Consider the following 16,447-nt stretch of genomic DNA (forward strand, 5'->3'; position numbering starts at 1 on the left):
AGGAATAATGCTAGTTGAGTAAATCAAGTTAAATTGTAGGTCATGGGAAATTAATGAAAGATTTCCTAATTTTAAGTATTGTGTCTTTATTTGTCCAGTGATTGTTTTGTAGTATGTGTCTTAAATTGTGCTTTTATTTCATTTTTTGTTTTACTGTTTTCATTTTTCTAGCTTGCGACGAATGGAAAATACTACCGAAACCAAATCTTCATAGAGATGTCAACAGATTTGGTCACTCTGCAGTTGTCATTAACGGGTAAAAGAAGCATGTTTAGCAGTCCTACTCCCCACGTATTTTGCTGTTCTTTAAGCAAATTATTGTTTGCAATCAATGACAGTAGTTTTACGTATTGCTTCAATACCATGGAAATAAATTTTGGTTCGTTAACCATTATCCTTCTTTCTTTTCTGTTTAAATTGATTTAAGGGGCAGGGGAGTATCAGAGGAAAGATGCTGAGACAGAGCTTCAGATACTCTTTAAAATTTTCATCCTGCCTTAATTTCTTTTTCCAGAGAGCAGATCATGAATGATTTCCCTAAAAAAATCAGCCTGAAGTTATAGAAAGGCTAGCCACATATTTCTATTGAGGAGAGCAAGGGAAGTGAGAACAGTTAGGTTTTGATTTTGGTTCTGTCATAACTGAGTGTGTGATTTGTGACAAGTCCCTTAACCTATCTGGCTTTTTCATCCGTGTGTGCTCAGTTGCTTTAGTCCTGTAGTCCTGTCTGATTTTTTGTGATGTTATGGACCATAGCCTGCCAGGCTCCTCTGTCCAATGGATTCTGCAGGCAAAAGTACTGGAGTGGGTTGTCATGTCCCCCTCCAGGTGATCTTCCTGACCCAGGGATCAAACTTGGATCTCTTATGTCTCCTGCATTTGCAGGCTGGTTCTTTACCACTAGCGCCACCTGGGAAGCCCATCTGGCCTTTAGTACCCTTATATTCACTGGGAATTTGGACTGGATGATCATTAAGTTACCTTCCTCCTGTAAGGTAGTGTGATTTTGCTATTTCTATAGCAAAAATTCATTAATGTGGACTCATGACAATAAATAACATGCTAGATCATCCATTAGCTTAAAATTTGAGATTCATAATGACATTTTTATGAGGTCATTTTATTACTACCTTATTCTAATTATGTAGAAATTGTCCAGTATGATGCTAAAAATAAAACTGTGTAAATGGCTTTTGTAATGGAAATAAATGAAATCCAGAGTGTAAACGTAAAGACTCTAAGCTTCTCTGTTGAAAATTGCATTTTGTTGATTTTTATTTTACTTTTTAAATAATAAAAAATATTCTTCAAGTACTTTCTGATCTTTTCCATTTATTATATCAATAATATTTTTAGAAATGAAAATTAGGCTGTTTTGAGGCCATTTCAAATTTCTTTGGTGTTTGTAGTATTAATTCAGTAATCATCTGGGCTTTTCTTTTCAAATTGAAACTTTGAAAATCCTTTTGATTATTTTACTCTTGGTCGTTTTATTTTATAAAAGGATAATAACAGTATACAAAGAATTCTATATCCAATTTCTAAATTCTTTGTATTAAAAAAATTTAATTCTATATGGCAATTCTAAAGTATATCTTGTTATCTCCATATAGCTACTATACATTTCTAAAACTGTTTCCTACCTAGATAAAAAATGTAAAATGCACATTTAAATTTATTTAAAAAACTCTATTAGATACTTTTTTTAAGATTCTTGTTTTATTTTTAATAGGTCCATGTATATATTTGGAGGATTTTCTAGTGTACTCCTTAATGATATACTTGTATACAAGCCTCCAAATTGCAAGGCTTTCAGAGATGAAGAACTTTGTAAAAATGCTGGTCCAGGAATAAAATGTATTTGGAACAAAAATCACTGTGAATCTTGGGACTCTGGGAATACTAATAATATTCTTAGAGCAAAGTGCCCTCTGAAAACAGGTGAAATATTTTTTTACTTCTTTTTGACATAAAGCATCTCGACTTGACTTGAAATGGAAGTGCATTCGTGCTTATAAGAATTACCTTAATAGTTTTCAAAAATTAAAAACTCATAATCCTCTAATTAAGAATCAGAATGTTTGAATTTAGCAGTGATTAATAATTTAATATCTTTCTTAGCTATCTTTAGTTTTCTTTTTTGAATGTGTAATAGTCATATATCTCTGTGTAACAGTAATATATCAATTTTGACATGTAACATGGCCATATATATATGAATTATTTTTGTATGTAAGTATAAAATTCACTCAAATACATCCTTTCTTAGATATAGTGTATGCTTCAAAGAAATAAAATGAAGTAATTTATTCTGCATTTGGTACTTTTTTTCTTCCTGAATTGTCAAACCATCCCATAAAGCTAAAAAGTTTCTAGAATTTTGATGTCCTGTTATAACTCAATATTTATTATAAAATATTGAATAAATAATTCAAACTTATGAATGTGCATGCCAAGTTGCTTCAGTCATGTCCAACTCTTTGCAACCCTGTGGACTGTACTCCTCCAGGCTCCTTTGTCCTTCAGGATTCTCCAGGCAGGAATAATAGAGTGGGTTGCCATGGCCTCCTCTAGGGGATCTTCCTGACCCAGGGCTCAAACCCGCATCTCTTATGTCTCCTCTTTTGGCAGGCAGGTTCTTTACCATTAGTGCCACCTGGGATGCCCTGATTTATGAATAATTAATAGTAAATATTTATAAAGAATGATTTGGATATAAATTTTCAATTTTCTTTAAATGAATGGGGCTTTTATATATTTTTTGTGCTGCAATGAACAGATCAGGCTTTGCTAATCTATAATCAGTCAGATGTCTCTAGATAGCTTTATGAAGAATGATAAACAATGAGCATTTGTTATAATCTTTTCTTTTAAATGTATAGTAATACATTTTGTTGAATAAAATACCTGAAGTCTTTTTCTTCCTCCATAATGTGTAAATGTCAAATGATTGTAGGATCCTGCTAGAGTGAATAATCAGGATGAGGGCAGGAGGTATTTAAATCCCTATAAATCCAATTAAATTACAAAACTGACTTCATATTGGAGAACTTATTTTGATATTGATGATTATATTTATGGTTTAAAAATGTCCTCGTGATTCTTAGCAGATGTTAAAAATATGTGAATTAAGAAGTGTGGCATTTTCTTTTCATCCTAATGTGTTCTGGCTCCCATTTGTATCACAGCTGCTTCTGATGACAGATGTTACAGATACGCAGATTGTGCCAGCTGCACTGCCAATACGAATGGGTGCCAGTGGTGTGATGACAAGAAATGCATTTCATCAGCCAGTAACTGCAGCATGGTTAGTATTTATGGGTAAATGATGATGTAGCTAACACTGCTACTTTATAATCATTAGCTTACCTGTACAAAACACTGCTACTTTATAATCATTAGCTTACCTGTATCAAGACATTTAGAAAAGGGAAAGGAGAGAGGCAAAATAAAATTATGGTATTAAGAGATATAAACTACTATGTATAAAATAGATAAGCAACAAGAATGTATTGTACAGCACCGGAATTTATGGTCATTGTTTTGTAATAATGTTAAATGGAATATATAATCTTAAAAAATGTTGAATCATTATATTGTATACCTGAAACTAATTCAATATTGTAGTAAGTAAGTAAGTGAGGTCGCCCAGTTGTGTCCTATTCTTTGCGAACTCATGGACTGAAGCCTACAAGGCTCCTCAGTCCATGGAATTTCCCAGGCAAGAATACTGGAGTGGGTTGCTGTTTCCTTCTCCAGGGGATCTTCCTGACACAGGGATCATACCCTGGTCTCTGGCATTGCAGGCAGACGCTTTATCATCTGAACCACCAGGGAAGCCCTATAAAATTTTGTTTGCGATACCATGGGCTGTATAGTCCATGGAGTTCTCCAGGCCAGAATACTGGAGTAGGTAGCCTTTCCCTTCTCCAGGGGATCTTCCCAACCCAGGGATCGAACCCAGGTCTCCCACATTGCAGGTGTATTCTTTACCCGCTGAGCCACAAGAGAAGGCCAAGAATACTGGGGTGGGTAGCCTATCCCTTCTCCAGGGGATCTTCCTGACCCAGGAATTGAACTGGGGTCTCCTGCATTGCAGGTGGATTCTTTACCAACTGAGCTATGAGGGAAGCCCCAATATTGTAAGCCAACTATAAAAAAAAGACACTTAGAAAATATCTAGGGCATCCCTTACTTCTTGATATGTTGTTGGCCAGTCTAGATTCCATGTTGAATCCAATAACCTTTACTTTCCATGGATAAGATTGGGAAAATTCTTTCAAAACTTAATTTTAAAAGACTCTAACTAGAAACATTGTCTTCTGTGCTGATAGAAATAGGAATTTTTAAGTAAGTATTGAAGTCATTTCTATGAGAATCTTGTCAGACATGTGTTAATAGTGTTGTGATGTAGGTTTTATTTATATGCTTTGTGTGCAAGCTTAATCTGAAGTGTTGATAGTAGTAGTTTCATTTTATCGTTAAAATCGTCTATAGATCTGTGTTTTAAATTAAGAAAATTTCTCTTTAGATCTATGATTCTCTGAGGCATTTCTCTCCTGCTTTGGGACATCTGGCAATGTGTATTTTTTGGTTGTTTTCACAACTGTGGGACTGCTACTGCTAAGTCACTTCAGTCGTGTCCGACTCTGTGCAGCCCCATAGAGGGCAGCCCACCAGGCTCCCCCGTCCCTGGGATTCTCCAGGCAAGAACACTGGAGTGGGTTGCCATTTCCTTCTCCAATGCATGAAAGTGAAAAGTGAAAGTAAAGTCTCTCAGTTGTGTCTGACCCTTAGCGACCCCATGGACTGCAGCCTACCAGGCTCCTCCGTCCATGGGATTTTCTAGGCAAGAGTACTGGAGTGGGGTGCCATTGCCTTCTCCATGGGACTGCTACCAGCATCTAACATAGAGAAGCCCGGGACACAAGTAAACATCTACAGTGAACGAATAGCGCTGACGCAAAAAATCATCACCTGGCTCAAAGTTTCACTAGTGATGAGGTCAAGAGCCTATTTTAGGTAGACTATTGAAAATAAAATTAATGTTGATAGATTAAAATAGGTCAAGAGGAGTAAAAACTAACCTTTTAATGGATAGCATCAAAATGTTCCATGTTTTTTAGATGTCAACAAATTGAAGGAAAATTTTTAAAAATTATTAAGTATTGTATTCAGTAGGATTAGAGATTCTCTTTTTGGAGTGTAGCTTAAATAACTAAAAAGTTCCCATACGGATTTTAAACTAAATGCATATTAATTTTTTCTTTTTTTTGAATTTTTATTAAGCGAGAAAAGTATCCACTTGTTTTTCAAGGTACCAGGCAGAAGTAAAAGGTAAAGAAAAAGGAGTTTGAAAACTAAAGTAAAAAGTTTTATTACGTTACCTAAAATTTTTCTCCAGTAACCAATCATATTTTGAAATAATTAAAGCTTTATGATTCTATTCTAAAATAATATAAAAAACTTAAAATGAAGGAAAGCTTTGAATTATTGCCTCATCAGATTGAACCCTTTTGTTTTTATACTTACTGTGTTGATGTATACTTTGCAGTGATATGTTGCTTTAATAATAATAGATACTTCAATTTTATTTGAGTTTGAATGTTAATAGAACATGACTCACTTTGAATGTTTGAATTACTTTTTTATGTTTGCATAATATTTATCTAATGGGAGTTACATTAGTGAATAATGCGGACATGGTAGCAATGTAAAATAAAACATGGGAATAAGGGACTAAAATGGAGAATGTCATTAGATAAGAACTGCAAGCAGATTTTATTTAAAACTTTGTTTGATAACTCTGAGTTAATTTGTATTTATACATTTACACTATATGTACACGTCTCAAAAATTGCATTATGCAAATTAAAGTATTCATTTTATAAAGTGGCCTTTTCCTTTAGAGTTTAGTGTTGATAATGTGTTAAAAAGGAACGCACTGGGTGAGATAGTACAAGTGAACAGATGGAAGTCTCTTATAATTTAGAATTTGATGTAATGTGTCTTTTGGACAGTTTTATCAGAATGTCGGGTGATTATAAACCAAATGCTAATAGATACAGAAGGGTCTATGAGATTTTAGCATAAGTGATATCCATTGATACTCTGTTTCATTATTTAGTCACTTTTACTGCAAGTTGCATATTTCGTGCTCTAACAGCCCAAATAACTGTTCTTCTTGCAGATTTTCATTTTAAATTTACATCTAGATATATTAGGGTGAAGATGAGTAGAGTACTGGTTATTCTTCATAGTCTGTTTATAAATGTGCGTCTGGTTCATTAGGCCAAAAAATGCCAGCCATGTGGTCAGAGTGGCAGTCAGCTTTCTTCTATCATTGAATAAATTGACTCTGTGTGTGATGGAAGTACAATTTCATCTATTGTACTGGCTCAGTATCAATAAATGAGTATATTGTTCTCATGAAGAGCAGTAGAGTTATTTCGATGGTGACTCTACCATTGTTGTTCTAAAGATTGGCATTAAGTTCTCATTCTTTCTCTTTTTCTAATATGTTGTTTAGCTATTCTCTTGTCTTTCTTATAGGCTATTTTATTTTTCGATGATTCAAGTAAATTGATTTGTTTTCAGTTATGTGACAAATGTTTGGAAGTATAGTAATCCTATAGAATAATACTAAGATTTATATGCTATATGAGAAAAAAAAAAGCTTTGAATCAGAAAAATAACATTAAGAAAATTTGCATGCTCCTAATGAAAATGGAGGTTGAATAAGACTTGCAGTACAATTTGGGCTTTAAAAAATGTATCTTATGTGATTTTTTTTAAAGGAAGAATAAGATAAAAATTTCTTCAACCATTTTTATATATGGGAAATTATAAGTAAATTTTAATTGTCAAGTTTTTTGGTTGAAAAGAAATATTTATCGCCCTAACATGAGAAAGCCTAAGGTAAGAGTGTCTACCTGTGGACAGGAAAGGGAGCTTATGATGCAGCATGTGCTTTTTTTCCTTTGTGTGTTTTTTTTTTTCCCTCAAAAGTGAGTCACAAGAAGAGTCTGATTTTTTTTTAATCACAGATATTGATAATATCATGTGAAATATCAAACCTTGATATACATAGGGAACTCACACCAAAGTTCCTATATTGCCTTTTGTTTTGTTTTTTGACCTTTAACCTTCAACCTCTTAGACCTGAAATTAGTTGAAATATGAGTAGTTGTGCAATAGAACTTATCAAAATGTAACTTTTGCGGGTTCTTTTCAACCTTTATTGAAGAAATGTGATAGATACACACAGGAGAAACATCAGTTAACTGAAATCATTATTTAATGTCTGTAGAAGTAACCCAAACCATTATTTAATGTATGTGGAAGTAAACTTGGTTTGAGTTGTTGAGAAAATACTTTATCGTTTTAGATTGTATCGGATTTTGATAAAGCATCTCTTTAACTTTTGCTACTCATTACTTCCACTTCATTCCCAGGAGTCTGCGTGATAGTTTTATTATGACTAGAATTCTTTGATGTGATCATTGAGAGAAACGACTTTGTTCATCTGCTTTATTTATTGGATTGGAAGCCTGCTATCAGATTCAATAGAATACGTTTTCATTACTTGATTTCTGTTTCAGATTGTGTAATTTGCTTGTTTTTTCAATAAGCATACATTCTAATTCTAAGAACTTTGCTTAAATAAATAAATGAATAAGAAATTCTAATTCAGTAGAACTGGATTTGGTGTTAGAAGTCTGTGTTGTAAAGTTCACCAGGTAATTTATGTGTACGCTAAACTTCATGAGTCATTACTGTACAAAGACGAAAGGTAACATGCTTTATCTTTTAACTTTATAGTCTGTGAAAAACTATACCAAATGCCATGTGAGAAATGAGCAGATTTGTAACAAACTTACTAGCTGTAAAAGCTGTTCACTAAACTTGAATTGCCAGTGGGATCAGCGACAGCAAGAGTGCCAGGCTCTACCAGGTAAAGATTTACATTTGGTAAATCAGTTTTATAGTCCACAGATGAATGCTATTTTTGTAAAGAATGTTTAGTAAGAATATTCCATTTTCTAAAATTAAATCAGTAGCAAATAAACAATAGTATTGGAGTAAAGATAGCAGTGTTCCTACAAGAAAGATTTATACATTTGTTTCTGATTAAGACTTTCAGGGTATCTTCTGTTTATTACTGTTGACTTGATCAGAATACTTTTCAATTAAAGAAGTATATCTTAAAAACATAGAAAATAGTAAGTACTCAGAGTAATATCCAGATCTAACAATGTTAACATTTTGGCATATTGGATTTAAGTGCCCTTTATTTTTTAAATTCCAGGAGCAGTTTTTTACTGACTGTTCTTTTTTATTAGAAATGGTAACATTCATAAAAATTATTATATGATTCAATGAGATGCTTAAGTTCTGTAAATCAGAACAAAACTCATTTGAAAAAGAAATTTCAATTTATTTTTACAGTTAGCATTCTTCTTAGTAGACCCCTAAGTATTCTTTCTTTTGAGTATGAAAGAGAAAATCAGAAAATAAAAAACTTGTATAGATATTTAACCAGTTCCATCTTCTTGTTATACAGATAAACTGAGACTGGTTACATGACCTGCTTAAAAAAGTGCATGACTTGTAAATGGCAGAGGGGACTAGTAACTGGGTGTTTATCTCTGTTCAGTTTTTTGTCTGTTTCTATCTCATGATTTTTTGTTTTGTTTTTTTTTCATTTTTTCATTGAAAAATATCTGAACCTATGTAATTCTCGAAAGTGTTGGAAAATCCCATCATAGGATTTAGGTCTTTCTTATAAGTTCATGTAATAAAATAAAAATTAGATTGCCTTTAAAAGTACCACTGAGATTTTGGAATTTTGTTTATGTACTAAGCTTTTAAGCTTTTAAATGGCAGTGTATGCATGTGTGTTCATTTTGAGTAATTTAGAGGATATTAATGCAGAAGGTAAGATTTGAGAAGCAATAGTGAGAAGCAATAGTTTTTTCAAGCAAAACCTTGAAAGTAATAATTTCTAAGTGTTAAAGTCTAAAAGCTACATGTAGATCAATAAAAATACTTACAAAGTTTCTTTAAAAAGACAGAGTAAATCCTGGACTAAAATAAGAGTTGACTGAAGGAATATATTGTAAAGGAATATTATTCAATAAGAAGAGAATTTGATTACCAGTGGAAATTTGGGAAAATAATAGTGAAGTTATATTTAGTAATAGCCATCTACTCTTGCCTGGGAAAATATTTTAGTTTGGCCTAAGGGTTGTACTTGACCAGGTTATTACTTTGGAGAATAATAAATATAATAAGCTATTTTATTATACACTAACTCCCCTTATTCTGTATTCATATTTACAAGAGCCAGCTTGGCATTATATGTAGTTTGGTTTCTGTTCAGCTTGTCTCAAGGAAGTGAATGCTCTAAATGGAGAACTGTGAAGTCGCTCAGTCATGTCCGACTCTTTGCTACCCCATGGACTGTAGCCCGCCAGGCTTCTCTGTCCATGAGATTCTCCAGGCAAGAATACTGGAATGGGTTGCCATTTCCTTATCCAGGGGATCTTCCTGACCCAGGGATCGAACCCAGGTCTCCTGCATTGTAGGCAGACGCTTTATCCTCTGAGCCACCAGGGAAGCCCCTAAATGGAGAACTTAGTCTGTAGTAATTGCCTTTTTCCATGGAAATTTGTGAATTGCATTTTTTCCATTGATCTCGTGTAAAATTGGCAATTTGAATTTATCAAGCTTAACCTATTTTAAAAATTAGCTACTATCCTGAAGTTGAGGTGGTGCTCAAAGCTACAGAAACTTAACGACATCACAACATTTGGTTTAGTGCTCTGATTTAGTTTAGCCCCAAAGGCCCATGCGTTGCTTGCATTTGTGTGATTCATTAACCACGTATTTTTGATCTTATAAAACAAAAGATAACCAAAACTAATGTAAATCCTTCCTTGATTCAGTAAGGAAAGAAAGCTGAAATTTAACAAAAACTCCTATGCTGTTTCCTTGAAGTGCTGGTAGTTTAGATTTCAGAAGACGAGGAAGATTGCTATCTGTGTAGCCTGAAAATGAAAACAGAGGCATTAGAAGTCTTACTAAATGAATCTGGTATATCGAGTGCTTACTATGTTCCAAGCACTATGTGTTATTCTCATTACCTAGTTTAATAGGACAGTAGTTATTCAAGAAGCAAAGGGCCCTGTGATACTAAGATATTGTGTGCTTTTGTAATTCTCATTCTGTTATAGGTTTACTCTGTATTAATAGTTTTCCAAAGGCTACATAGTGTGTGATTCTAATAGATTGAATGTTATATTAAACCAACATTAAAGGGATTTGCAAAAATATAGAACAAAGCCACACTCTTAACTCTTTTGTTTTTTGGAGACTGTAATTAAGAGAAATTAAATATGCTATTTATTTGAAGTTGTTATGTATTTCCTTAACATTTTTTAATGAAAAATTTCAAACATTTTTTTTATGAAAAATAGAATTGTAGTGAGGACACTCACTACCCACACCCTAGATTCTGCAATGCACATTTTACTCTGCTCTATCTCTGATTTCTCTGCCTATCCATGCCCTATTCATTTATCAACCCATCTCAATTTTTGATGCCAAGGGCCTAATTTAAACCATCAGCTTTCCTTTCTCAAGGATAAAATGTGAAGATATTAATACATCTTCCTTGGGTGTGTAATAATAGCGTTAAGGGGCAAGACATCCAAGAAACTGGAAGAGTAAGTTTGTAATAAAATTTTAAATGAATAAATATATATATATTTAAAAGATTAGTTTTAATTTTTAATATGGTCAAGCTCCATAGATATAAAATGTATAAGGAAAAATCTGTGGCATTCTCAATTATTTTTAAGGGTTTAAAGGGGTCTTGAGACCAAAATGTTGGAGAACTGCTGCTTTATAATAATTCCATAAAGGCCGAACTGATGCATCCAACCTGAAAGGGCAAGAGGCACTGAAATATTTAGTGATATGAAACTAACGGATAGTCAAGTCAAGCTTCACAGATTGGTTTGTCAATAAAACACCTCAGTGTTAATGTATCCTAGAGCATAACTTTATATTGAGTTTATAAGTCTGTGTTTTAGAAAACACTGTTTTAAGTTCAATTTGGAGCCTAAGGAAAAACCACTGTTACTGAATAGTATGTTTAAACTTTCAAAAGACCTGAAAGGTTGTGTAAAAATAAATATTTGAAAGCAAACTTTCTAGTTTTTTTACGAAGCATAAATGAAATGAGACTTCTCGCCCCATAATTATAATGAGAGAATCAAAGAACCCGGCTTATATCAAAATAGTACACCTGGGCTAAAGAGATTAGTTAATCTAATTCCATAGCTGAGAGGACAGTTACTAATAGCTATACTTGTAGAAATAACTTTGCTTTTGTTGTGTGGTTATTTTTCTACTGAAGTAATCTTGTATAAAGTAAACCTTGTGACATATAAGTGTGGTAGTGATTTCACTTGCTGCAAAACCATATATCAATACACTAGATTTACACAGAAGACCTAACAGTCAACAGATTTTGACTGATGTTACAGAGCCGTAGCTTTTCTTATGTTTAATAATTAGAGAAAAAATTAGGATCTTCTGTTCTTATTCTTCACCAAAATATTAGTCAGATTTTGTTTAGTATAATACAAGGATATATTTGAATTTTTATCATAAAAATTATTTAAGCAAATCTAGAAGTTGTATTTATTTACCATTCTGAAATAATTGAAAAATATGCATGTGTTTGGATAATCAAAAAATAAGCCTTTTTTTTTTTTTTTTGACTAGCTCATCTTTGTGGAGAAGGATGGATTCATGTCGGGGATGCTTGTCTTAGAATTAATTCCAGTAGAGAAAACTATGACAATGCTAAACTTTACTGCTATAATCTTAGTGGAAATCTTGCTTCACTAACAACTTCAAAAGAAGTAGAATTTGTACTGGATGAAATACAGAAGTATACACAACAGGTACAATTATATTTGTTTTTATTATGGGAATATGCTTTTAATCATATAGCTATTGGCAATGAGTCATTCTTTTTTGTTTTTAAATCCATTATGTTTAATAAACCTTGGAAGTGAAAGTAGAACTCATTTCAACAGTGAGTAGTCAGGGGGCTCATTCCGTACTTGTATTTGGTAATATGCCCCTCCCCCCAGGTGGCAGTGGTAAAGAATCCACCTGCCAATGCAGGAGACGCAATAGATGTGGGTTCGATTCCTGGGTCAGGAAGATCCCCTGGAGAAAGAAATGGCAACCCACTCAGGTATTCTTGCCTCGAGTATGCCATGGACAGAGGAACCTGGCAGGTTACAATCCATGGGGTTGCAAAGATTTGGACATGACTGAGCACAGCACAGCATTTGGTAGTTTGGTAATTTTCTAAATTGCTTCTCTCATGTTTTGCTCAGTAAACCATTGCATTACCTTAGCAAGAAGTCATCTCATATGAATAAATATACTTTAAAACTTCTGTGTATAATTTAATAATTTGTTTGAAGCATTATTATTCTTGTAACTTAGGATGTCTTTTATAATCAGAACACTAGACCAGCATATATTGGCTATATTTGTATAGGCTATATTTGTGTGTATGTGTGTTTATGTGTATGTTCTGAGGGTTAAAAGTTTGAATTATCCTCTTAGTATAGATATGCTTGAAATAATATACAAATAGTTAGCTGGACTTAAAGAGATCATTAAAGTATATGGAAGATTTGGAACATACAACACTTGGAAGCAGTTTTAATTTCCTTGAAAACTGTTTTATGAAAAATATTTCCATAGAAATGTACTATTTGCTCTGAAATGGTATCAAATATCAGTTTACAATAAACTTCTAATAGGAATCCATAGTACTTATTTGCTGTTCTTGGATGTTAAAATATAGTAAACTCTTAAGAACAGATTAAGTTGGAGGTTTGGAAATAATTTACTAAATGTAGTTTTGAAATATCTTAGTTCATATACTTACTTGAAGTGTCTTGAAGACATTTGAAAAAATTGAGCAGATTATATTATACATTGTATTGTTTTAGGTGTACAACATAATCATTTGATATTTGTATGATATATGTTGTTCTTGGATTTCTTTTTGATTCTGCATATAAAAATATATGGTATTTTTCTTATCCTGACTTATTTAAATTAGATCTATCCATGTTCTTGCAAATGGCAATATTTCAGTACTCTGTGATCTCACATATATGGTGAATTTAAAGCAAACAAACAAACATTCTAAAAACTAAAAAACTAAGCTCACAGATAGAACAGTTTGGTATTTCCCAGAGGTAAGTATGGAGGGTGGGCAAAATGGACGAAAGCAGTCAAAAGGTACAGACTTACAATTATAAAATAAATACGCTATGAGGCTGTAATACACAATGTGATGACTATAGTAAATAATACTGTATTACATATTTGAAATGTGCTGAGAGTAGATCTTAAAAATCTTCACAAAAAACTGTGTATGGTGACATACCTTAACTAGACTTATAATTCTACAATCTATACAAATATTGAATCATTATTTTGAATTCTGGAAATTAAAATAATATTATATGTCAATCTTGCATCAATTAATGGAGCTTTGCTGAAGGCTCAGACGGTAAAGAATCTGCCTGCAGTGCAAGAGACCCAGGTTCGATCCCTGGATCAGGAAGATCTCCTGGAGAAGGCAATAGCTACCCACTCTAGTATTCTTGCCTGGAGAATCCATGGACAGAGGAGCCTGGTGGGCTACAGTCCATGGAGTCACAGAAAGAGCTGGACATGACTGAGTGTCTTTCACTTCACATACATCAATTAAAAGAAAAAGTATAGACAATGCTTAAGAACAGCTTAAGTAGGAGATGTAGAAATAGTTTACTAAATCTAGTTTTGAAATAACTTATTTAGTTTAAATATATACTTGAAATATGCTAATGTAAATTGTCATAGCATCATTATAGATTTTTTAATTTTGTATCAAAAGTAAAATTAGAGCTCAGTATAGATTAGTTAAGTGATAAAGCTAAACGATAATAAATACCTCAGATCTGAGGTATGTACAGTTTTGCCCAATGTTTAAAATATACACACAGAAGCTTTTAATTTTAATTAGATCCCATTTGTTTATTTTTGCTTTTATTTCCAGAATTCTGGGAGGTGGATCATAGAGGATCCTGCTGTGATTTATGTCTGAGAGTGTTTTGCCTGTGTTCTCCTCTAGGAGTTTTATAGTTTCTGGTCTTACATTTAGATCTTTAATCCATTTTGAGTTTATTTTTGTGTGTGGTGTTAGAAAGTGATCTAGTTTCATTCTTTTACAAGGGGTTGACCAGTTTTCCCAGCACCACTTGTTAAAGAGATTGTCTTTACTCCATTGTATATTCTTGCCTCCTTTGTCAAAGATAAGGTGTCCATATGTGTGTGGATTTATCTCTGGGCTTTCTATTTTGTTCCATTGATCTATATGTCTGTCTTTGTGCCAGTACCATACTGTTTTGATGACTGTGGCTTTGTAGTAGAGCCTGAAGTCAGGCAAGTTGATTCCTCCAGTTCCATTCTTCTTTCTCAAGATTGCTTTGGCAATTCGAGGTTTTTTGTATTTCCATACAAATCTTGAAATTATTTGTTCTAGTTCTGTGAAAAATATGGCTGGTAGCTTAATAGGGATTGCATTGAATTTGTAAATTGCTTTGGGTAGTATACTCATTTTCACTATATTGATTCTTCTGATCCATGAACATGGTACATTTCTCCATCTATGATCTAATTAAAATTAAAAGCTTCTGCGCAACAAAGGAAAATATCAGCAAGGTGAAAAGACAGCCTTCTGAATGGGAGAAAATAATAGCAAATGAAGCAACTGACAAACAACTAATCTCAAAAATATACAAGCAACTTATGCAGCTCAATTCCAGAAAAATAAACGACCCAATCAAAAAATGGGCCAAAGAACTAAATAGACATTTTTCCAAAGAAGACATACGGATGGCTAACAAACACATGAAAAGATGCTCAACATCACTCATTATCAGAGAAATGCAAATCAAAACCACAATGAGGTACCACTTCACACCAGTCAGAATGGCTGCGATCCAAAAATCTGCAAGCAGTAAATGCTGGAGAGGGTGTGGAGAAAAGGGAACCCTCCTACACTGTTGGTGGGAATGCAAACTAGTACAGCCACTATGGAGAACAGTGTGGAGATTCCTTAAAAAATTGCAAATAGAACTGCCTTATGACCCAGCAATCCCACTGCTGGGCATACACACTGAGGAAACCAGAATTGAAAGAGACACATGTACCCCAATGTTCATCGCAGCACTGTTTATAATAGCCAGGACATGGAAACAACCTAGATGTCCATCAGCAGATGAATGGATAAGAAAGCTGTGGTACATATACACAATGGAGTATTACTCAGCCGTTAAAAAGAATTCATTTGAATCAGTTCTGATGAGATGGATGAAACTGGAGCCGATTATACAGAGTGAAGTAAGCCAGAAAGAAAAACACCAATACAGTATACTAACACATATATATGGAATTTAGAAAGATGGCAGTGATGACCCTGTATGCAAGACAGGAAAAAAGACGCAGCTGTGTATAACGGACTTTTGGACTCAGAGGGAGAGGGAGAGGGTGGGATGATATGGGAGAATGGCATTCTATCATGTATACTATCATGTAAGAATTGAATTGCTAGTCTATGTCTGACGCAGGATACAGCATGCTTGGGGCTGGTGCATGGGGATGACCCACAGAGATGCTATGGGGAGGGAGGTGGGAGGGGGGTTCATGTTTGGGAACACATGTAAGAATTAAAGATTTTAAAATTTAAAAAATCAAAAAATAAAATAAAATAAAATAAAATATACACACACATATAGACACTGTGGGCTAAATAATCCACAAAGTGGCATGATTTCTACACAGGGCTTCCTGATAGCTCAGCTGGTAAAGAATCCGCCTGCAGTGCAGAAGAGGCCAGTTCGATTCCTGGGTCAGGAAGATCCCCTGGAGAAGAGATAGGCTACCCACTCCAATATTTTGGGGCTTCCCTGGTGGATCAGCTGGTAAAGAATCTGCCTGTAATGTGGGAGACATGAGTTCGATCCCTGAGTTGGGAAGATTCCCTGGAGAAGGGAAAGGCTACCCACTCCAGTATTCTGGCCTGGAGAATTCCATGGATTGTATATAGTCCAGGGGGTCACAAAGAATCAGACATGACTGAGCAACTTTCACTAATGGAGGTATGACAATAATTCAGATATTGGTGTTAGATTTCAATGATTTATTTTGACCTTAGGTTATGACATTTATTTGGGCAAGGAGTCTTTTGGTACAGTGTAGTGGAGATGCTTTTGGTTTGAAAACTTTTCAGAACATATATTACCAATTGCTTGCCGTTGAAACAGTTAAGGGATACATTTTTGATATAGCTGATTTTTAA

General features: G+C 33.8%; 1 protein-coding gene across 1 annotated transcript in view; it reads left to right on the forward strand.

The window, feature by feature from the left end:
- ATRNL1 (attractin like 1) overlaps positions 1–16,447 on the forward strand; it is a 795,857-nt gene that overhangs the window by 161,246 nt on the left and 618,164 nt on the right. Inside the window, exons 11-15 of the mRNA XM_052660645.1 lie at positions 172–256; positions 1,733–1,941; positions 3,189–3,307; positions 7,822–7,954; positions 11,794–11,975. Of these exons, the coding sequence (XP_052516605.1) occupies positions 172–256; positions 1,733–1,941; positions 3,189–3,307; positions 7,822–7,954; positions 11,794–11,975 (728 nt within the window). The remainder of the gene's footprint in view (positions 1–171; positions 257–1,732; positions 1,942–3,188; positions 3,308–7,821; positions 7,955–11,793; positions 11,976–16,447) is intronic.

Source organism: Budorcas taxicolor, chromosome 23 (genome assembly GCF_023091745.1).
Source record: "Budorcas taxicolor isolate Tak-1 chromosome 23, Takin1.1, whole genome shotgun sequence".
NCBI classification, from domain to species: Eukaryota; Metazoa; Chordata; class Mammalia; order Artiodactyla; family Bovidae; genus Budorcas; species Budorcas taxicolor.